This window comes from Oreochromis niloticus, linkage group LG22 (genome assembly GCF_001858045.2).
Source record: "Oreochromis niloticus isolate F11D_XX linkage group LG22, O_niloticus_UMD_NMBU, whole genome shotgun sequence".
Taxonomy (NCBI): domain Eukaryota; kingdom Metazoa; phylum Chordata; class Actinopteri; order Cichliformes; family Cichlidae; genus Oreochromis; species Oreochromis niloticus.
The window spans coordinates 24126043-24149550 of record NC_031985.2 but is presented as its reverse complement, the minus strand read 5'-3'; the positions used below and the strand labels follow the sequence as shown (position 1 = coordinate 24149550).

The window sequence follows — 23508 nt, the reverse complement described above, 5'->3', positions numbered from 1 at the left end:
AATAGCAGGTACCAGTGTGGCATTTGCGTGTAATTCGGTTATACTTTAAAATATGTCCTCAGAACTTGCCCTAAGATGTAGGAATGAGCTGGGATTTGGATGACTCAGCAGGTTTACCTCAGGTATAACTGAAAAACTGAGTGGAACAAATTGATTCATGCGCTGGGAGCAGCGCAGGCGAACAACTGCAAGCAACATTTATTGAAGCCAGACTCATCAGAATGTTCACACCGAAGGGGATCGTGCAGTTTAAGTTACAGACATCACTCTCACAGCTAAAATCTCTCTTTTCACTCCCAAAGATAATGGCAAGTTAAAATACACGGTCTATATAATAACAGGACATGTGCACTTGTTGGAAAGTCAGGTCAATGATGAACCCATGAACCCTAATCATTGGTGTTCCACCATCCTCTATGCCATATATTGGTGATCATTATCAAGACACAGGTAATATCGCACTCAACAGTTATTGTAGTTAAACAAATGCCACAGTGAGCTAATACAAAGGTGCCGATGCATTCTGTTACCTGTGGATTACAAAGGGAAGCACAAAGACGGCTTGAATGCTCACACATACAGGTTCAAACAGAACACACATACTTTTTTAGACATACACACGCACATACACTCCACACAATGAGCGCTCAGTATGTAGCCCGAGGCTCCAATTTGTTGTTACACCACAGCTCCAAGCTGTCTACCTTATCTGTAAGCTACACTTAACCTGACAGAGGGCTCAATCAGCTTAGCTTGAGCAAGAGGAGATGCACTAACTGTGCACAGTGGTGGGCTCTGACAAATGGCCGGGCAGGTTTTAATAGATAAAAAAAAAAGGTTGCACAGCTGGTTCGAATGGAAGGGAAAAAAACATGTATACAGTAGATTTGTATGTACTGTACATATACAGGAAAAGTGAGATGACTCCAGTGCAGTCACACCATACGGTCTGACTACAACGGCATCCACAAACACAGCTCTGTGGGTGTCGGCAGCAAAGGTTAAGGAGAAAGAGGTAGTTAGTCACAAGGGATATTTTTCCAAAGCTTCTCTATTCATATATTCATAAGAGATTATTCTGTGACCCCCACCACGCACACTGACTTCGCACTGGCTCAGCGTTACCTATCCTGCTTATACATCCTAATGATGCTGCTGTTTTTGGGCTGGGCCGGTTCACTTTGTAGTATTAAGGTCACTGGGAAGCAAAGTTAGGAAATATAAGTGCAGGCTCACACAGCTCCACATTCACACATCATTATCTAAAGGGTATGTGACCATACCTGCAGATTTCTAGAGATACTAATCCTGCTGTCAGATATATTTCTTATCAAATTCTAGTCCTGCCAGTGCAAGAAGCCCACAGTAAGACCATCAGACTTGGGCAAATTACAAATCTTTAAGGGAATTGGAAGTAAAGGCAAAAAGAAAGACAAGAAAACAGTAATTTTGATAAATAAGTGGTTCCAGAGGAAAATGACGGACTACCAGTGTAATCTATTTGTTTGCAGTGGCGCTGAGTGACCTGGTCAGGGCCACCTGCAAATTTATTACAGCCAGGTTTGCAGCAAAGTAATCTCTCCTTCCTGACAAGCCTAAGGGTCATGCAGTTTGCCCACTCAATCCAAAACTGTTTAAAGCTGACGAGATAAGAGTGGGCACTTATTTCAAACCACCCGGCAGCCCGTTTTATCAATATAGCAATTTAATTGGAAACACTTTGACCTCACAGAAAATGTTATATCTGCACAAAAAAAAAACATTGCAGGAAAATCTGAGCACATTAACAAAAAAAAAACTATGAAAGAGTTACAAACGCATGAATTAGTGATATTGGCTTGGCTGTCCAAGTATCCATCAACACGAAGAAGCCATATTACATTCGAGTGCAAGCGGAGGCCAAGTGTCGCTGGAGGACACCAATAGCAATGAGAGATGTTAGTCACTATATAGCTATGAATCACATCACGAGCTTATCAGCCCTTCATTTCAAGCACTGAGGCATGAGCGTATGTGTCTGTGCGATTCGTGTGCCCTTTGATGACTTGCACACAGCAAGCGCTGGGGAGTAGTGGCATTGCACCCTTAGGTTGTCTGTTTCTGTGCAACATTTTTGATGAAATATCACACGAGAGGAAAAGAAATTAAGAAAAATGTTCAAGAACACAGGAGGGAAACCTCTGTTCCTATTGTAGTGTAGATACTCTAAGATATAAGTGAATCGAGAGACCAGCACGATGGCTTATATTAGTCTCTAAATCTTTCTGACTGGGAAATGATGCAGCGGAACCCCATCATCCATCGCGTTATGACGTTAAGGTGGTGAATATGGAATCTCCCTGAAAAATCCAGAGGACTGTAGGCTGACTGAATGTGAGTTGGGATGGGTGAATGGAAACGCTGCACTGAAACCTCTGCCAGTGTCTGCTAATAAACTCTGCCGTTATCGTGACTTTGCAGAGTCACGGGGAGGGTTGCGGAAATAATGATCAATTTACTATTCATAGGCCGACCTTCAGATGGCTTCACAATGCCAGTGATCTCAGTCCAGTTTCACTTGATAGCACAGTAAAGCTGTCAGTCATCTGCTGTTTGGCCAGGATAAATCCTTGGCATTCCCTCGGATTGTGTATTTAAGTACTGTGTTCATTTTTTCTGTTTTTTTAGTCCAATTTTTCTCTTTGGGCTAAATACTTCTAATGTACAGCATATTTGTCAACTCTGTTTTAAATGTGCTATATAAATAAACTTGACCTTAACCGTACCAAACATCTGAAAACAAGATAACTTCAGTGAAATCAACACTCCTTTTGACACATGCTAGAAACCGATGGCTTCACCTGGCTTTTAAGTTTTATATTAATATTTACTTTTATCTATAACACACAATCAATTGGGTGTTTTGTATCTTGCCCAAGGCTACCTTGATATGTGGACTAGAGGAGCTGGGGATCAAACCGCTGACCTTTCGATTAGTTGACAGCCAGCTCTGCCTCCTTAGCCACAGCTGCTCCGATTTATGTAGCTCTCATTGGTTCATTTCAGTCCAATGCAAAGATCACTAGGTGATCAAAGAAGGGGTTTTATTGACTTAAGTTTTCATTCACATCCCAACTACGTTCTGCATTAAAACTAGAATGCTCCCCCCTCCGTTTTCTTCATCCGTGAATGGATTCAGATTTCTTATTGCCATGGTTACCAAAATTTAGTCATCATCGTTGCTGGCGTTGTTAGATGACACATTCACAGAAACACATCTACTGACAACCACACAGCGTCAAAATAACTACGTCCAATCATCGCGTCTCATAGGCTGAGAAAAGATGTCACTTTAAACAGTGACTGATGTGTTTTGGAATTAAACTTCAGCAGCTGGAATACAGAGCACGTTATTCAGCGTGGTTTTGAGTCTACACTGGAGGCTTACCTTCACATAAGCAGGCTGTTTCTCCAGAATGAGATCGGCGACCTTTTTGGAAACCTGAAGACAAAGAAAGAGACGATAAACGTGAAAAGTAGAATTTAAAAAATGAAAAAAAAGAATGAATGAATGAAGACTTTTTGATGTTCTTCCCAAATGTCACCCCACAGAAACTGTTTAGGCCACGCGATCTCGCTATTGAGGTTGCGCTGAGAATAACAATCAGGGATGTCTGCACCTCTGGCTCTACGCAGCTGAATCCTTTTAAAGGGAGTGTCTCGCATTCTCCGTTTCATTTCATTCAGTGTCCTTCTCAGTAACGTAACTCTTGTTTCTCTGAGAGAACTCTCCTTTTCCTCATTTCCCTTTGTGTTTTCTTGTGTTCCCCTCTGTATGCCTTTGATTTACAGCTAAGGTGAAACTGTAATTACTGAAAAAGCTTGTGCCCATATGGTACAAAGCACAGCATTAAAGGAGGTCATGAGATCAGGCTGACCCACCTCTGCTACGTGTGACGCCCATCACAGCTTTTAGTGGAGAAAGGGGAAAAAGTGAGGAACACAGCAGGCCAATGGAAAATGAATAGCTTCATCCACACTGAAGGATCAGACAAACAAGGTCACACTGAATGAACGAGGTGGGGTCCACTCAAGTTTATTTATCCTGTTTAGTTGTTAAAATGCCTTCAATTAAATATTTTTAAGCATTAAGGAGTGTATCTGCATGACTATCGCTGTTAAACGCCACGTGTTTTGAACTCCATGCCCCCAGTTTGTAGCACGTGCTCTCTCCGAGCTCAAGCTGTCATAGGCGTCACAGGATATTATCCAACAACATGCTACAAGAAGTTTATCCAGCAAGAGATCATTTCTACCACACGTTTACAAAAAAAGCAGTAATTTCAACACTAAGCAACTTAACTTTGGATTTTTTTAAAAAACCTGACTACAGATACATGAGCTCTAAATACTGCTGCTCATTATAACAGCAAAGGGCAATCGCTTATGCAGCAACCAACCAATCTCTCTCCCACTCACAGTGAGCAACCTCTCTTCCATTTACCGTGCAACTACATAAGCCAGCACACACCAAGTGGAGTCTTACAGGAGAACAGAATAAACACGAGTAGTTGAGGTAGCTGGGAGGTTTTTGTATGTGCTGATACGCGGCAGACGAGGCTATGGGTGGGGATGACATTTCAAAGTGTGTTAAGTATGCGTGGTAGCAAACCGGAGACCTGAACAGATGGGAAATGCAGCTCAGCTGAAGCGGCTCCTTCAGCAGGGTTAAAGCGTGTGTGTGTGTGTGTGTGTGTGTGCGTGTGTGCCTCTGTTAAGATTTAAATGTATGCATAAATTGTTCACCAAGGAAAAATTATTCAGTACTCGGAAGAGGTGCAACAAATGTGGCAAGAAAATGGTGGAGACACAGAAAACAGTGAAGTAACGTATTAATGTGAGCCCAGAATAACCCCCTTAACCACTCACGAACCTATCCCAAAATAATGCTATAACGCCACCTATTGGCATTTCACTGATTCAATTCTAAACTTTTTTCTATTTTTTTGTTGAAGGAAAACCACCCTCCTACCTAAACCACAAGGCCAGAGTCATTAAATCTCAGCTTGCTCTCACACACTCTAATGGAGGTTAATTGTGCAGTAGCTGGGCTGCAAAGCCGTAACAGTGCTTGGAGTAAATACTATCCAAATCTAGTGGCCGAAAATGAATGATAATCAACTCATATAAACACGGTAGGCATTTATAGTGGTAGAATAATAATAATAACAACTGATATAAACATATGAGGTTCAGAGACTTTACACAGAAACCCACACACATACATACTCTGTTAGCAAAAGCTAACAGAGACACCAAATCATTGTAAAGAAAGCAGTATACTAAAAATACAGTATACATGGTGTAGTGCAGATAAATACAAACATGTGATAATTATACCAAATGCAGTATACTTGAGGCATACGAGTCAGTTTTCCTGATTAAGGCTAGCTAAAGTAAAATAAACAGCGAGGGTTTCACAGTCTTATAAAATCATATTTAGCCTTGGATGGTAGGGGTGGGGGTGGAAAGCAGCCTGCTCTCTCACACAAGCAATACGCCCCCAAAAATGCCAAACAACAGTGAAAAAAATTGCACAGGAGAAAAAGATGCTAAAGAGCTAATCAAAGCCACACCAGGAGCCAATCATGTTACGGCACTGACCCATGAGAGATTTACAATTGTTTCTGCTGTATGGTTGCAAAAATGTTTCTCTTAGCCTGTATTCCTAAAAAGCACCAATCTCTAAGGCAGGGATGTCAAATTAATTTTCCATGGCCGGCCACAAACAGCCCACTTTGATCCTATGTGAAAGGACTGCTGAAACTCTGTCAGTGTAAAGATGTGTAACTAGACATTTACTCAATGAAATGACTTCATATAAGACAAAGAAGAGCAATTTCAACATTTGGAGCTCAGCGTTTCTACATAACAAAGAAACGCTGCTGTGGTAAATGAAAGAAATTTGTCAGCATGACTCTTGAGGCTTAAACTGTAAGAATTAAATGTGTAAAATTACTGAAATTTATCATTTAATTACTTTGATGTATTGTGCATGACCATGGGGGAGTTCATTATCGGCAGGAATAGTTGTGAAAATACAGATCAGAGTCTAAAACTGGTCTCTCCCTTCACGTTTTTCAAAGCCATCCAATGGTCCAGATTGAAGATTGAAGGCTGAAGGCTGGTTATGGCCCCCAGGCCTTTTGTTTGACACCCCTGCTCTAGTGGAAGTGCCAATAACTGACCGAGGCCCAAACAAACTGGCAAATACTAGCAGATAACCAAGCACCCCACCATCCAGTCTAAATATCGACACTTTTTGCTTAAAAAACTAACACAGTTAGATCTCAAATGCTATCATTAAACCACCAAAAAGGCTCAGTCTAGAAAACCACTGGGGTACATCCATCTTTTACTGCTTATACAGTCTGTGTAACTGCATACATAGCATTTGCTCAGTGCTTTGTAGAATGAGCTGGACATGTTGATTGCATTGGCTAGATGGACTCAACCAATAATGAAGCCTTAACGTGATCCATCTCTGAGCAGCAGGGGCATAACCTGCAGGGGAAACAAGCTTTTAAATGTGGGTTAAAGACACAAAGTATTTTAAGCTCTTATATGCTGAATATAATCAGGCCACTGAGCAGATAAACAGTTATTTGTTTTTATTTTTGGTCCTGATGACAACTGAACTTAAATGTGTGTCCCTTTTCCCAATTTGACTGACTTCAATAGGAACTTGGGCCTCTTCCTCCAAAAATGATGAATGGCTGTCATGTAGTGACACTTGCTTATAGATGGATTTTGTTCCAAACACATTCAGTGTCTTTTATAATGTATTCTGTCAGTCAGACTACTAAATGGAGGCAAATGTCTTTTTCTTCTTTAAAAAACAAAAAAAACAAAACAGCACTACATCCCTGCTTTAAAACCATCTGCGGTCCTTTTAATGCTCTACCTGAAACATCCTTTTTTCCACAGCAGGACACCTCTAAAGCCTGATGCACACATGGAGAGCAATAAGGCAGGCAGGGACTGGCAAAATTTTAAAAACTGAACTGAGGAACAGAATTCATTAGTGCTGCAGGAGGGGAATTCATTTCAAGCTTTCATGTTTCATTAAAAATGGAGAATGTTCGTTCGCATTGCTAATATCAACTCTGCTGATATACAGCCTACATTCCTAAAAAGCAAGCCACTTTCAGATAGATGGGAAGAGCAATATAAAATGATATGGTACCACATTTAAGCTGGTTCTTTAAGCACTGGTCATGCATATTTGCACTTTATTACACACTGACAAGTTACTGCAAACTTTCAAGGCCTTGATTTGGAGGAGGAATTACTTTTCAAATTTTTGATAGGATTTGATGAAGGCCTTAGATGTATGAGCAAGCATGAGCGTCCACTTTAATTAAGGCCTTTTAGCACTTGTGTGCTACATTCAAATGATGACAAAAAGCATGAGCAGATTACATATCTGAACCCTGACATTTTTCGTATGGGCTGAAGTCTCGCAGCACGAAAAGGCAATTAGCTGTGAGACGAGCCTCTGTGGGCCAGCTGCGTGTCACAGCTGCCAATTAAGCTTGGACACTGTGGCAGAGGTACGGGGCAGTTGTTCTCACCCATGAAACCACAGAAAGTTTGCTTCACCCTGCAGCAGATGATTCGCATAAATAGAGTCGCCGCAGCAGTTCTTCACACATCTCCTCCGTCAATGGCAAACACAGTTACCCGTACACACAGTGCCGTACAGTACTGTTACTTTCAGCTCTTGTACTCGACCCCCTGTTCCGCACTAACTCAAGCTCGCACTTAAGCTTACAGCCAAGTGGTGTTATAAATAAGGTGTGGAGTCTATCCACGGTATCAGCCAGCCGGAAAGGCCATCGCAGGACAGCTTTATGCTGAACATCTCGAAAGCACTATTATCGCCCCTTCAAAGTGCAATGCTCTATTTCACATGCTGATGACTGCATGAGCATGGACGTGCACATGTGACTAGGCGAGTCAGAGAGTGCACACACACACACTGCCCACCTTTAGAAATAATCTTAACAAAATCGGCTGCAGAGACCCACAACACAAAGTTCATGCATATATATGCATGACTTCACAGAACAACTTTGCAACTTCTGCTGCACATTGTCTCAGAAATTCTTCTAAAGTGTGGAAAACGAAGCAGTCCCTTAAGCTGTGCTCCGGTAGCATGTTTCAAAGCTTGCATCTAATTTGCATTGCATAAGATAACATCGATTTTACTGCCAAACAAGTCTTTGAACTCGCCACACTGAACCAAATCAAAGCATGAAATCAATCACACACACACCCCGATACTCCAACAACCTTAATTTACCATTGAAAAAGTGTTTCGTTTCTTTAACCCAACAAGATGGACGAATATTGCACTGGCTTCATGTTTTAAAATGCCAAATAACCTCCTACAACTTTAGCAAGACTGGGACTGACAGGTGCACTTTTTATGGCTTTAACGTTACATAAAAAAGTCAAAAAGTACAGATAATCATTATTCATGTAAGGTAGGAAGTGATTTCCATCTATCTACATTTCATGTAGGAATTTGTCATAATCCTTAATCGATTCATTTTCACATAGATTCATTGCATTTTGCAAATCCTTTTCTTATAGTTTTATCCTGTCTCTTAAATAACCTCATAACTGAGATTTTACAAAAATAAACACATTAAATTATATAATAATAATAATAATAATAATAATAATAATAATAATAATAATAATAATAATAATAATGGATTGGATTTCATATAGCGCTTTTCAAGGCACCCAAAGCGCTTTACAATGCCACTATTCATTCACTCTCACATTCACACACTATATACTCAGGCCACTGAGTCAGATAAACAGGTCAAGGCTGTTCGTAGGCACAGGACTTTACATTTGCATTTGATGAGCTTGCTGAGAAACTTAGCTGGGGATTTTCTGCCTGACAGTACACTGGACCAATTACTGTGGCCATTCCCACAACGTGCTTGCAGGCTGACAGCCAGCGAGCCAGGGAGGCAGGGAGAGAGAGCGAAAGTGCGAGAGACAGAAAGCGTGAGAGACTGAGAGAGGATGTGTGAGGGTGCTTTTGTGTACTCAGACTGTAGAAACGTACAGGTCTCACCATGCCACAGGGCAGAAAGTCTAAAGCATCCTCTTAACTAAACAGGCAGCTCTGTGGGCTACTGCCAAAACTGTCAGAAGAGGGAAGCGCAGCATGTATGAAAAAGAGGGATAAGAGTCATGGAGGAAATAGATGTAGTCAAAAAAAAAAAAAAAGGATAACAGTAGAGTTGAAGGAGCAATGGAGACAAACCAGTGGGCAAAAGTACAAAAGTCTGTCAGGGTGGAAGGTAGGAGGGCAATATCTGCACTGCACTGTGGGGATTGAAGAAGCAGAGGGAAAAAGTGCTTCTTGCTCTGCCACATGATGCTATAAATAGAATTTGTTGACAGGCCATCTCTCCCGTCTGAAACTGCGAGTACCTGAATAACCTCAAAAGAGCAGCCGCTATGGAAATGAGTCTGCTGTGGACGAAAACGCAGGCACTGACGTCATGGCACAAAATTATTGACCTTCACTCAGTTTCTATTGAGCGTTGTCAGAATCAAGCATTTGTTGATTTTTGGGGGGGTTTTGTGTTTTTGTTTCATTCCTTCTTTGCAGTTTAAAACATCTCATCAAAAAACAAAAGTAAAAAGTGTTCTGGGCTGTTTACGTTCCTCTACAGCTCCATAAACTCTCAGCGTCACAGTGCTGACTATGGGTCTCAAACTGCAAATTACAGCAGTATGGGAAAACCTGCCATGACTTAATGGGGCAAATGGAGAAACTCAACACTTTTATATAAATGAAAACTCTCTTTTCAAGTGCATCATTATTTTAAAATGTGTTTCGACAGTGTGAGCCAGCAAGGTCGGCTTTAACGAATTTTATTGCTTCTGTTTTCCAGTAAAAAACTTAATAAACTGGACCTTGAGGCAGGGTCAGCTGAGGTTTTTGACATCCAACAAACTTTTATTGTCATGCTTTTTATGTAGTGTAGGTGTCATACTGGCACTTTTAAAGAAAGAAACTAGCAAATCTTGAACTACTTTCTCCAACATTTAAGTCAGCACATGGTAACAACAACATCAAAGCTTAAAGATGATGGGCTACAGCAGCAAAGGACGACACCGGGTACCACTCCTGTCAGATAAGAGCAGGAAACTGAAGCTATAATTCACACAGACTGAAAAAATGTTGCTTGGTTTGATGAGTCTCGATCATAGGGTCAGAATTTGGTGTAAACAACATGAAAACATGGATCCATCCTGCTTGTGTTAACAGCTCAGGCTGCTGGTGGTGTAATGGTGTGAGGGATCATTTCTTGGCACACTTTCGGCCCCTCGGTACCAATCGCACTAAGCGTCGTTTAAATGCCACAGCCTGCCTGAGTATTGTTGCTGCCCATGTGCACCCTTTTACAACCACAGTGTGCCCATCTTCTGATGGCTGCTTGCAGCGGGATAACACACCATGTCACAAAACTCACATCACCTCAAACTGGTTTCTAGAACATGACGGTGAGTTCACAGTACTCAAATGACTGTCACCAGATCTCAATCCAACAGAGCATTTTTGGGATGTGGTGGAACTGGAGATGCGCATCATGGATGTGCAGCCAACAAATCTGCAGCAACTGTGTGATGCTATCAGGTTAATACGGACCGACATCTCTGAGGAATGTCTCCAGCACCATATTTAATCTGTGCCTTTAATAATTAAGGCAGCACTGAAGACAAAAGGTGGTAAAACCCAACTAAAAAAGACTGAAAGGGAGATTCCCAAATTCACTACAATCAGTCACGATCTATTTTTGACCATTTGGGCATTCAGGTATTGGTTAACTATTTAGTTTCAAGTTTTTATATTTGTATATACATTCAATTAGATTTTTTACTCACACTCACACACCATGGCAATTTGTTTGTCTGACATTCCTCAACTCAACAGCAGTGATCATCGTGCTTGAGTTCACTTCACTGCCGTTACCTAGCTACTTTTTATCTTTAGCCATTTTTGCTTTGTTTTTTCCAAAAGGCCTGGAAAATAAAGACAATCTACAGTACCCTACTGCTTCACAATGTGCTCTCCTGGCACAGAAACAGTGCTCTCTTTCTCCCTGCTATATTCACTGGATGAGCGAGCAGCTAGGGCTCCAGAGAATGACAGAGAGCAGTGCCGCACAGTGTGAGAGATAAAAGCAAGAGACCTTCTGCTGTCTCTAACTTTCACTCTGATTACTACAAAACTAACACAGGCCCTAACAAATACACACACACACACACGCACACACACACACACACACACACACACACACACACAAAACAATTAGTTGGACAACTAACTTACAAATGGCTCCAGGAAGGACTTTTTTGTCTTTTTTAAAATTACGTGCTACACCTTCAGCAGAACTACAAAACCAGTTAGTGGTTTCCATGTCAAATAAAACAATAAAATGAAAAACAAAAGATGATTTGAAAAAGTTACAGGTCGAGAACAAACTGTAGATTATAAATGTTCACAAGCATGTGGCAGAAATGATCATAACATACACTGGCATGGTCTAATACCATATTGTGTTTGTGTGCCTTTAGCTTTGAGTTTGTATGAAAGTCAGAGAGAGTAAGAGATACTTACTGCTGCCTGTTGCCTTTTAAGTTTGTCTCTGTATTCCTCCAACTCCTGCAGGTTCAACTCGGGCGGGAGTTTCTATAATCACACACACACACACACACACACACACACACACACACACACACACACACACACACACACACACACACACACACACACACAGAAATTCAAACATGCAACCTTAGTGTTTGCTTACAAAACCTCCCCTTTAGACTGCTGATAGCATCCAGTCTTTTTGCTTGTGCTTACTTGGATACCACTGCATGCTGCTTCCCACCACGTCTGGCTTTTAACACAGTACGAGTCCTCGCTCGGTGTGTGCCAGACAGAAAAATATATTCAAAGCAGAACTATGACACTATCAAATTTCAGGTGCTAAGGGCCAAAGCAAGGATTTCATTCATCTTGCAAGAGCTAATTCTCACTGTCGAGCATCTTAATTTTTAAAGGTATCTCACGAGCCATTTCAAAGAGCCTAAGCTGAAGGTAGGTGTAGCTTTTGCTTCATTCAAAGAAAAGAAAAACAAACAAAAAAAATCTACTAAAATATACTTCCCCAGATCATAACTCTGATTAGTCAAGGTAAACAGCAAACAAACTCTGCTACTGAAAGAAGATATTACAAATCCATGGCCCAAAGGATGATAGGTAATTACTTTCCCCTTGACTGAGAGTCTCATTTCAGATGGTGTAGCAATACCAAGATAAATCTAATGAGATTTCACACTCTTCTTCTGTTGAGCAGATGCAATCCATCAATTCAGACGTCAATTGTATGCATGCGGCTCAGCAGAAATGTAAGAAACAGCAGCTCAGGTGAAAAAGAGCTTTATTTTTGCCAGCCAGACGGGGTTCAGAGCACAATAAACAATACTTCTTCACATTAGAAATGCAATACTTCTGTTATCAAACTTACTGAAACGTGGTGGATTTAATGAAATGATTTCATGAAAGGGGGCGTGGGAACTTGGAAGCGAGTCTCGCTTGTTATCGCTTAACCGGTGAGTGGAGCTCATTCAGTCAATAGCACAAGAGCTGGAAATCATACAGAGTATCTGACCTCCAGTTCATGCTGCACCATGTCGAAGGAGTCATTTGAGAAGTAGACCTCCTCGATGCTGTCGATGATTTCCTGCTCCGCCTGGGGGTCGATGGGCTGCTCCCTCAGCTCCCGCAGCTCCTCCTGCAAGAGGGCGAGACAGGCGGGGAGAGACGGCGACAAACAACGAGAGACAGAGTTAGAAGATGTCCTTGGTATAAGCACTAGTCAGAAAAGGTACACACTATTACATTAAAACCCACAAAACAATAAACAAGATATAGTCACAGGAAGAAAAAAAGGAAAAAGAGAACAAACAGGATATATCAGCAGGCTGTCGGGGGAAAGATCAGTAAAAGAGGGAGAGATAGGATTAGAGAAGCAAGAGTTCCAGAGGAGTTTAAGGACAAAGCTAAAGGGTGAAGGATTTGTCCTTAAACTTAAACGAGGCAGAGAACAAGGGACAAGGAGAGGTAAAGGAAGGGCGTTGACAAGAGGCGGGGGGGATGAAAAGAGAAAAATGTTAATCATAGACTTTAGGAAAAGATTGCAGCTTGTTTCATTGGTTGGCTGTCATGGGAGGGAGGCAGCGATGAGAGGAAAGACAAAAAGACACAAATGACTAAAAGAAGAGAACAGAGATTCCCTTCTGAGAATCTCAGAGAAACATCAGAGCCTTATTGATTAACATGCTGTGCATCCGCTGAGGCTTATTGCTGCGTTGAGTCTTTTAGATGAAGGGTTTTAAAGCCCACTCCTGACTGCCTTAATGAGCTGAGATGCAGGCAGATGTCAGTACCAAAGTGCTGGGATGAAAAGTTACCACAAATATAAAAAAAAAAAAAGTTTACAGTTTCATTTGAGTATTCATTAATATCTGTACGGAATTTTAAGGCAATCTATCCAGCAGTTACATCAGAATATCAAATCACAAACACTGAAATTAAACCGAATTCAGGTTCCACTGAAGTCTGTAATAAGAATAATAAGTGTAATACCCATTTTTTGGAGGGTGACACTTTTTTATGTTTTAAGCAAAAACTAAGCAGAAAATAATAATAAATGCTGAGCTTGTTTAACACAAAAAAGCATGTGTTTAGAATAAAAACTGCAGTAACCACGGGAAACATCTGAACCGACTGCAAGCCTTTCATGGGACTTTGATCAAAAAGGTGCAAGCAGCATTTAATCAGACTAAACAGGAAAAACATTAAATTTTTGATCTTTATAAGCCTTTTCTGGATCTGGCTTCATATTTCACTCCACAGAACAGAAGTGGGCATACAAGTCAAATGATTCAAAAGCTATCAGCTATCAGACATAAATCTGACAAGTACTAGTGTATCTAAAATATTTAAATTCATTTATTTCTTTGAAAAAATGTCATTTTTCATCAATTCTACATTTACAGCACCTAACCGTCTGATTATAGCTTATAGCTCATGAAAAACAGAACTCCAGTATTAAAATATTTCATTTAGACTTTAAATGACTATTCGACCAGTATAAATGCCACGCTTCCCCACACACAACCACACTCATGGTAAACACTGCTGACTGGACAATTGTCTAGATGACAATCATTGCTGAAGGTAGCTGCTGAAAAGGCTGGGTGGTTGCAAGTATATTAATGAAAAGTTGACTCCTATCACCCTTCTTTGTGTGATAGGAAAAGGTGCACAAGCACACAGATGTCAGCAGCCTTGCAGCAATTGTCATTTTTTTAAAAAAAACGTTGAATCAAGAAAGTAGGAGAGCTTTGAAACTTTGGCTGGTGCATCAAACCACCACGCACAGGAAAAGGGCTAGCACTGTCCCAAATATGATGTCAGGAGTGAGCTAAAGAGAAAAAGAGCTAGACTGCTGCTCAGTTGGCCAAAGTCCTGAGCATAAAGGGGCACCAAACCCAAGGTGGTTAAAAGTTTCTGCAGTATGTGGTGATTTGGGTGGGGGCCATTTCATCTGCTGGGGTTTGTGGTGATTGGTCCACTCTGCCCCCCACAGAGCCGAAAGATTATAGAGCATTTCATGCTTTTGTCTGCTGACAAGCTTCATGGAGAGGCCGATTTCCTTTTCCTGCAGCATCTTCCCAAAGAGCCAAAACTCCCACCAAATAATTTGCTCACCGTGTTATTACTCTGCTCGATTGGTCAGCCATCTCACCCGACCTGAACCCTACACAGAATTTACAGAGTGCTGTCAAGAGGAAGATGAGAAACACCCAGCCCATAAATACAGACGAGCTGAAGGCCGCTATCAAAGCAACCTGGTCTTTAGTGACACCTCAGCGGTGCCGCAAGCTGATCACCGCCATGCTACACTGCATTCATGCAGTAATTCATGGAAAAGGAGCCCCAACCAAATATGAGCGAGTAAATAAGCAGACTATATAGAAGTGGGACTCTATTTTGATTGACCGTACGAATTCAGAATTTCATGAGATAGAAGCTAAAATCATCAAATTAAAGGGTTTTTTTTATATAATATTTCACTTTACATCTTAAAAACACTAAAATGAGCAACCAGATATCAGTGGAAACTCAGCTGCAGCAGGAATCATGACTAATATGGCAAGCAATAATATCACTAATTAGAAGCACAGAGACGTCCTCATCCTAAAATAACGCCACAGACAGTGGGCTACTTTGAAATACAGACAAACCAGTGCCTCGGTCTTGTTACAAGCGTTATCACCAGAGTTTCCGTGACAGCTCAGAGAGTTTAGAGGACATTGCATAATGTCAACCTCTATGGACGGTGTCCAAAACCTTGCTTGCTCTTCCGCACAAAATTGCAAGATGAGTGCTGCATGAAAAGAAGCCTGATGAACAGTGAGAGCGCATTCTTTTATCAGAACAGTCCAAGATAAATTTGTTTGGCTCAAATAGGCTCCAACATGTAAGGACTTCTGCAGAGTCCCAACGGTGAAGCTCTATTTTCAGTGAATGGATGATCTTTATTGTCATTACTACACATGATTTACAGAATTCCCTTTGGATTTGTCTTAACTTAAAAACAATACATAAATAAAATAAATAAAAATATGTAAGGAAGTTTAGATAAAAATAAAGTTAGTGGTAAACTCAGCAACAGAGGAGAACAACAGCGGGTTTATACACAGTCTAGTCCGTTTAAAGTGTTGTTAGGCAATGAAAATGTCCTCAGTGCCATACTGTGTGTGTTTGCATTGAAGTGTCTAGTACTGATGCCTATTTCTGGAAATTAGGGAGGTGGAAGCCATCGCTCCAGGGTAAAAACTGTCTGTTAGTTCTTGTTTTTATTGTTGTGAACCGTTTTGCTGTATGGCAGCGGTTCAAACAAAGAATGCCCGGGATGTTTATTATCTTTGCTTATGATACTGTCTGCTTTGTTCATCATCCTGGTGGCGTAGTGTGAGTGCAGAGCTCTATAGAAACAAAGTGCTGAGACACCTTCGCCCCTTGATGCAGATCCTTCCTTTCTGCAGCAGTGTTGATGGTTCGTCTGTACTGCTGTGTAAGTTCATCAATGGTTTCTGTGAAAGTTTGGCCTGTTTCTGAGGAAGAAGAGCCCTTGTTGTGCCCACTCAATCAACTGGGAGGTGTTAGTGAACCATGTTCCCTGCACAGAGAGGGTGACTCCCAGGTACTTCTACACAATCTCCACTATTTCAACAATGTATGGAGTGGGAGATGTTGTTTCTTGACCTTAGACCTCCTGAATTCAATGACCATTTCTTTTGTATTGGAGGTGTTAAAGACCAGATCATGTGTCCCTACACCACTCATTCAGATCAACCTGTAGGCATTTTCATCCTCATTAGAAATGAAATGGAGGTGTCATCAGCAAACTTAATTATCAAACTTTGAGGTGTAGATGGGGAAACAGTCATAGGTCAACAAGCTGGAACAAGTGTAATGCCGTTGCCAGCATCTATACCTGTGTAGTCTGCAATGTGTAAGACTTCTAGGGAGGTGCATGTCAGGTTAGGTGTAGTATTTCAGAAGGGTTTGGGTTTGTGTTGCACCCATAAGTGTAGATTTAACACAGAAAAATAAGTCAGAGTTAGAGCTAACTGATCCTTGGGATACTTTAAATAGAATTGAGCAACAACAACAACAAAAACCTTCAGGAAATGAAACAAAGAAAACTGTCTCAGAGGAATGGCAGAAAATCTTTGTAGGAACTATTTTAGTTTTTCCCCAAGCTGAGAAAGACTGTTAACTCAAATAAAGGTGGACATACGAAGCAGGCTGTTGGTGGTTGCTCTCAAATTTCTTCTGAAATGCTCTATTTGAGAACCCAGGCGTGTCCAACGTTTTTTAATTGATATGTAAATGTTATTGATGCTTTATGAGCAATAATCAACTTCCTTTCCAGTAACGTGGACTGGATGGACTCTTAATTCTATCACCTTGAAGTGCAATTAGCAAAGACAGCCTTTGTTGTGCAAATCTGCAAAACAAAATCTGAGCAACGTTTCCACCCGCTCCATTTACAGTTCAGGCTGCACATTTAGCTTGCAGTGGATCTTCAGAGCAGATCAGGGATCACCATCGCCAGATGCAATCGGTGGTGCTCATCTGACCCTCGCCTGCTGGTGTGGAAACGTCAGACAGCGAGGGCCAGGGCTAGCAGGTTAGCAGTGAGTCATCTTCCAAAATAAAAATGAGGGCATTGAGGATGGGGTTCTCTCAGATGGATGAATAAAAGTAAAATCTGTTTGTGGGGAACACTACAAAGCAGTCTCACAGATAAAAGGTCAACCTATTTTTATCGTTAACATAGTAAATCTAAACTGTTTATTTTCATTTTACAAAAGAGCAAATACCCTACTGCTCAGTGTAATGCAATTACTGTAAGGTGATACAATTTTGGTTCATCTGACATTTAAGTGATATTGCACAGGACTCACATCTTCTGTAATGTGAGTACACTCTGAGAGGAAGCCCTTCATTTATGTTAATACTGAGTCGAACTTCTTGTTTGTGTGGGATCGATACATTAAAGCATAATGGCACTAAAAATAGACCAGCAGCTCGGGGCTAACAAGGATGGATATGGAATTATGGGACAAATGCAATATAAAATTCAATATACACCCTTATATGCATACTTCGTTAAACGTACACCTTCTCGAGATAGCAGACACTGATCAAGAAAACCTTGTTACACACCTGCCTAACCCCAAATATGTTCCCAGCTCCTATCAGCAAGAAGCATGAAGCTAGGCGATGAAGTGTGCCACCCAAATAACTAAATATGTTTCTCTGGGTGACAGCGTGTCTCGCTGAGTGACATTTATATGAGGCTATGCTGCTGTGCGTAATTTTCATCATTTCACAGCAAAATATAGCTTCATCTAATTCAATTACACACACAGAGAAACCCTTCATACACTCACACGAGGCAACTGTGAAGATTCAAACCGAGCATTGAAATGTGTTTAATGCGAGTGTCCGTGCAAGTGTGCAAATCTCAAGTGTGCACATCTCCAGGCGAGTGTGCCGTGTTTAAATCAGGTGAAGGAGCGAGCCGGAGCCCCCCCACCCCTTGGGGAGAGAAGGGGGATGTGTGGGTGAGTGCGTGAGACTGGAAAGGAGGCCTAGAGTTAGGAGATCACGCTCCCCCATCAAAAAGGTGGGTGGGAAATCAGCTCAAATGAGAGAAAGTGAAAAAGGGAGGAGGGATGAGGAGGATGACTCACTGTTCGGAGAAGTTATGGCAGAAAGAAGACAAAAAAAAAAGGCAGAGGAGTGGGCTAAACAGAAGACAATGAAGTGGCTCCCGTGAAGCCACTCGAAGGCAGTTCACCTTGTGTCAGTGTCTTTCTCCTTCCCCTCTCTTTGCCTCAGTCTCCCACCTGCAGTGACGCGCAAAACTTGAAACATCTTTAAGTGAATGACTCACTGAAGGTCTGCCGCGAGTTAAATAATTCCCTCCCTTCGCCTGCCGCCGTGCAGGCACAAAGCAAAACAAACGCCCCCGCGGCCCACACGAGAAACCCGAACCGTGAGCCGCTGTGAGGCTTTGATCAAATTTCACTTTGATGGATGAGAGACAAACAAACAGCCCTTCAACCCCCACCCCGGCCCCCAGCCCCCAGCCCAGCCACTTCCACAAATTAATGAAATCTTCATCTCGTTGCGGAAATTAGAAATCTATTTGCATCCTAAGTGCGGGTCGTTTTACAAGCTTTATCTGAGAATCAAAGGGGGATATGTTCGACTGGAGCGCTGGTTGAATATGGAAAATTATGCTTGTGGCAACAAAATAAAGAAAGAAATAACTGCTCAACAAACACAGCAGCGCTGATAAAAACAAAAAAGATTGAATAAACAAAAGGAGGTTTGTGGAAAACCCTGAGAGACACGGGGGGTGGAAGACAGCAGAGACTGAGAGAAGGGCCAATTATCTCCACCATAGAATCATTCGTTACATGAACGAATCAAAACGTCCTCGTTGTAATCAGTGCTGTATATGCACGCAAGACTAACTGTGCGCCTGTGTCTTCGTCTGCCATTAAGAACAATGTTGTCTTTCGCAGCCACGATCGCACAATCCAGCACAATCCAGGCAACGCTGACAGCTGAATTTCTGCATGGAAGTACGTGATTATTCTACCTTTCATTCAACACTCTCTTTCAGCCGAAAGCACGAGAAGCGCTCTGTTTTCATGCCATGCAGTTTCTTCACTGTATGAGTGCATGATCTGGCTTTTGAAATATATAATTACAAAATATCTTATCTACATAACCCGACTGGGTCCTGAAGCCATAAAACGGAAACTATAAAAATAAGCTGTGTTCTCCCTCAAGACATCCTGCGTGAACTAATGAGAGATTATCAAACACGCCCTCCTCACAGATTGATCCCAAAGCCTTGTCTTCAGGAAATAAATACTAGCAAATAGAAGTAGTTATCCAATCAATAATCCCATAATTTTAGGAGATAATGTGTGCTCCTTTGTGTGCCTGAAGAGAGCTTTAAATCTGGCAAAGATGAGCGGTGGGTAAGTTGAGGGTGACCCCTGCTGGTTGGACATGGTTATTGTATGAATGAAAAGCTGTTTACCTCGAACACGCCGAGGCTTCTGGGGAAACAAATTGCTGGTCTCTCAAAAGCAAACTTCATCCTACAACACGAAGTGTCTAATATTTGATACATGAGGATTTGAGACCTTAACATCACTGGTGTGGTTAATTTTTTCCCTGAAAAAACTGCGCATTACACAAAACTATCAGATGTTGCAAATATTAAACATATGATTTTCTTTTAATTTGTCACAATGCTCATTAAACAATCAAGCTTTAAAAAAAATGAAAATTTCTGCCCATTATAAAATAATTCAAGCTTTATAGGTTTAAATAACTGAATTTTGTCTTCAGTGTATCACAAAATCACACCGAAATTACCTGCCTACATGTTTCACAGTATGACCAAACCTATAACACACTGTGAGTAATTAGGATTGTTGTCATTATCAGGTGCTTTGAGATTAGGAAATTATTCATAAATCGGTGCACGATGCAAACAAAGTAAACAGCTAAATCCGCACATCCTACACATCAAGCAAATCTTTGATTTTCTTAATCGCAAAAAAAACATGCGAGGAGAGTAATTAAGGCTGAGAGACTTTAAAACTTGTTTAATAACCAGCATTTATTCATTTCTCTGGAACAAACAGGGAAATAAATAAATGCAACCAAACAAACCAACCAAATTTTTATTCTAGGCTTTGTTATCAATTCTGCAATCACTTAATAGAGATAAAAACACCACAGCATCCTCAAAGAAACCCCTCAACAGTGACTCACAGAGAGACAACAGCTTTGAACAGAAAGGACTGGACAGGGGTGGAAGGTTGGCTTGTTTTTACTGACAAGCCACAAAGCAGCTTAGGAACACTGAGATTAAAAAAAAGGAAAAGAATAAAAAACATCAAAGTTGTTAAAAAAATAGCTTGAGGGCTTAGAGCCATTTAATTCTTGTGAGAGTGTGTGTGTGCCTGTGTGTGTGTTTGTGTGAATAAGGGAGCAGCCAAAAGTATCTTATTCAGTATGCATCTGAAATTATTTTCCAATTTTATTCAGCAGACAAGCTGTGGTATCCATGGTATTCTAAAATCTGCTTCACACAGGAGTCCATGTGACTGCCTCTGCTTAATTCACTGCATCCAAAAACAACACTAATATAGCTTCCGGGCCAGAAAAATAAGTAACTAAGTAACTAAGTAAACCAGCATTCTATCTGAAAGCCACCAGAGGGCGATAGCTGTGGTTGCAAAAAGATTTCTGGTCCTATAGAAGTTTATGGGAAAACTGCTTTTTGACTTTACCTCTGTAAAAACTTTCCTAATGTAATTATGGGCGGAGTGCCTCATATTAGGTCACACTGAATAAAAAATTAAGTCTATTTTATTTTATTTATGTAGCACAAATTTACAACAGTCGCCTCAAGGCACTTTATACTCTACAATAAAGATCCTACAATAAGTAAAACCCTCAGACATCCGTCCCCCTGTGAGCAAGCACTTGGCGACAGTGGGAAGGAAAAAATCTCTTTTAACAGGAAGAAACCTCCAGCAGAACCAGGATCAGGGAGGGAAAAAAGACACTGTGGAGAGTAAATCTTGGTCAACTATATTTTTAAAAGGAGGATATTCCACTGGATGCTAATGGATGAGCAAACAGGACTTCAAAAACCAGTGGATGACATCACAGTAGCTACCTCCATCTTTTATCTTTTCTGTCTGGTTTTTTGATGGGGTCTGGAAAGATCTGTAATTGTAAAGTCACTCCTAAAAGGCTAGATCTAATAACGCCTGAAAACACATTACCTTGCGAGGCAGCTGGACTCTCATGAGATCAGCAAGATCAAAACAAAACAATCCATCTTGCACAACTTCAAGTCACGTAAGCAACAACAGGTAGCTCTGATCATTCAGTAATTTAGGTGACACCGTCTACTGTAGAAATTAACTGTCCCAAGAACTACAGCGAGAATCCTCTGAACACACCAACTGCTTTTCAAACATCTTTCAATGATCACTTCTTTCATCTCATCTAGAGTATCAGTGAAGAAAACAAAACCCACATGAGGACCTCTTTAACTAAAATATGCTAATAGGTTATGATTACTATTGTTTGCCCAATGAAGCCAAAAGCATGTTACCGATCTGTGCTACAAAGGCTTTGGTAAAAATCTTCCTACCTTGGCAGATAAAATAACACAGACCTTGAGCAATAACAAAGACATCACTCAAGGTCTCTGTAATTCGAATGCTGTGACTCTACTGTTGAGTCATAGCTTTCAATTGTTACTCATCACACTGAGGTGGCATCATACTGGCATCTCGAATAGACTGTAACTTGTTAACTTTAGGCGCATGTCTCGCTGTGACCCAGATTTACATGTTTGTAGAAGGTGTTAGGTACACAGCACCAGGAGAACAAAGGGATAAGATGTTCTTTGAGAATAGCTTTCCCTGAGGGTAAACTGATGCTATTGCCAAGAGTCTGACCTCCGTATGTGCACATAATCATCTTGACACCTGCGTCCCTGCAAAAAAAACAAAAAGAAAGTGAAAATACCGCCCCCGACGAAGCTGCTTTATTTTTTCCCTTTTATGGATTACCAATCAAAAGAAAAGCTTCCGACATCTTTAAAGGGTTTTGCAAATCTTGTAATTTTTCATTGCAACAATACAGCAAAACATTCAAATAACCTAAAACACCCATTTTCCACTACCCCTTTAAAATAACCCTGATCCCCAAGCATCTCACATGAGGACCATCCGTCTAAAGTTTAATAACCTCTATTAATCACAAAAAAGTCAAACTGATAAATTAAAAAACAAACAAACTTGCCTCTACATACTTTTTAGCCAATTTAATGAGATCATGACCCTGTTTCAGACTGTATTAACCCACCACTACCAGACTGAAACAAACAAACTTTCATTATTGATGAATGTGTTGAATGGCTGTCCTTCCATTTAAATACTACAAAAGAGAGATAAGCCACAGCCACAGACCGACTACTGCACATTTATCTTGATCTTGCTTTCAAACCCTCAAACTGTGTCCTAACAGTAACTGAATAGCAGCATTTACTTAATCATCACACACATCAGGCCTTCCCCCTGCAGTTAGCCAGATGTTGCTGTCAGCATGTGAAGGATGATAAATGATGTGACTCATGGGTAAAAAAAAAATACTAATAATAATAAAAAATGAAACACAGCAATGGTTCCAATCAGTGGGTATCAGTATAATGTTAATGGAGGAAGTTAAAGTTTAATTTTAACTGCGTTGTGACGTGTTAAATAATCATGATCTCAGTATTTCTCAAAATGATCATATAATAGCACCTTGGTCTCACTCCTGCAGAGGACTATTTCTCCTGTAATGAAGGAGGACTACTTTTACATGAAGCCTGGCCTGTGTCGTGGCCCCATCTTATTTTCCTGTAAGCTGAGAGGGCCAGCACGTTAATGAAAGCAAAGTAAATGAAGCCAAAGTATAAAGCCAACAAACAATGATGCCCTGTGTTTATGTTGAATACACAACAGGCAGGTATTTGCAGTGCACACACAAGAGCAACCTAATAGGCGATGGACAGCGGCATACTGTCTGCTTACATTTCACACATCCATATGAACACATCCACAGAAGCCATTACTTCGGTCTTATTATCCTTACTGCTTCATAACACATAAGGCAAACAAAGCAGGTGTGATAGGTCTTGCACAGAGTCTCAGTCCAGCACTGACAAACGAGAATATTACAAGCAAGGA

The 23508-nt window shown here is 40.9% G+C and overlaps 1 protein-coding gene across 3 annotated transcripts in view; it reads right to left on the bottom strand.

Annotated features, from left to right (window-relative positions):
- vps50 (VPS50 subunit of EARP/GARPII complex) overlaps positions 1–23508 on the bottom strand; it is a 114102-nt gene that overhangs the window by 88452 nt on the left and 2142 nt on the right. For all 3 annotated transcript variants that reach the window (XM_025902313.1, XM_003457265.5, XM_005462009.4), the window contains exons 3-5: positions 12753–12875; positions 11696–11767; positions 3428–3481 (exon numbers count right to left, since the gene is read on the bottom strand). In XM_025902313.1, the coding sequence (XP_025758098.1) occupies positions 3428–3481; positions 11696–11767; positions 12753–12875 (249 nt within the window). The remainder of the gene's footprint in view (positions 1–3427; positions 3482–11695; positions 11768–12752; positions 12876–23508) is intronic.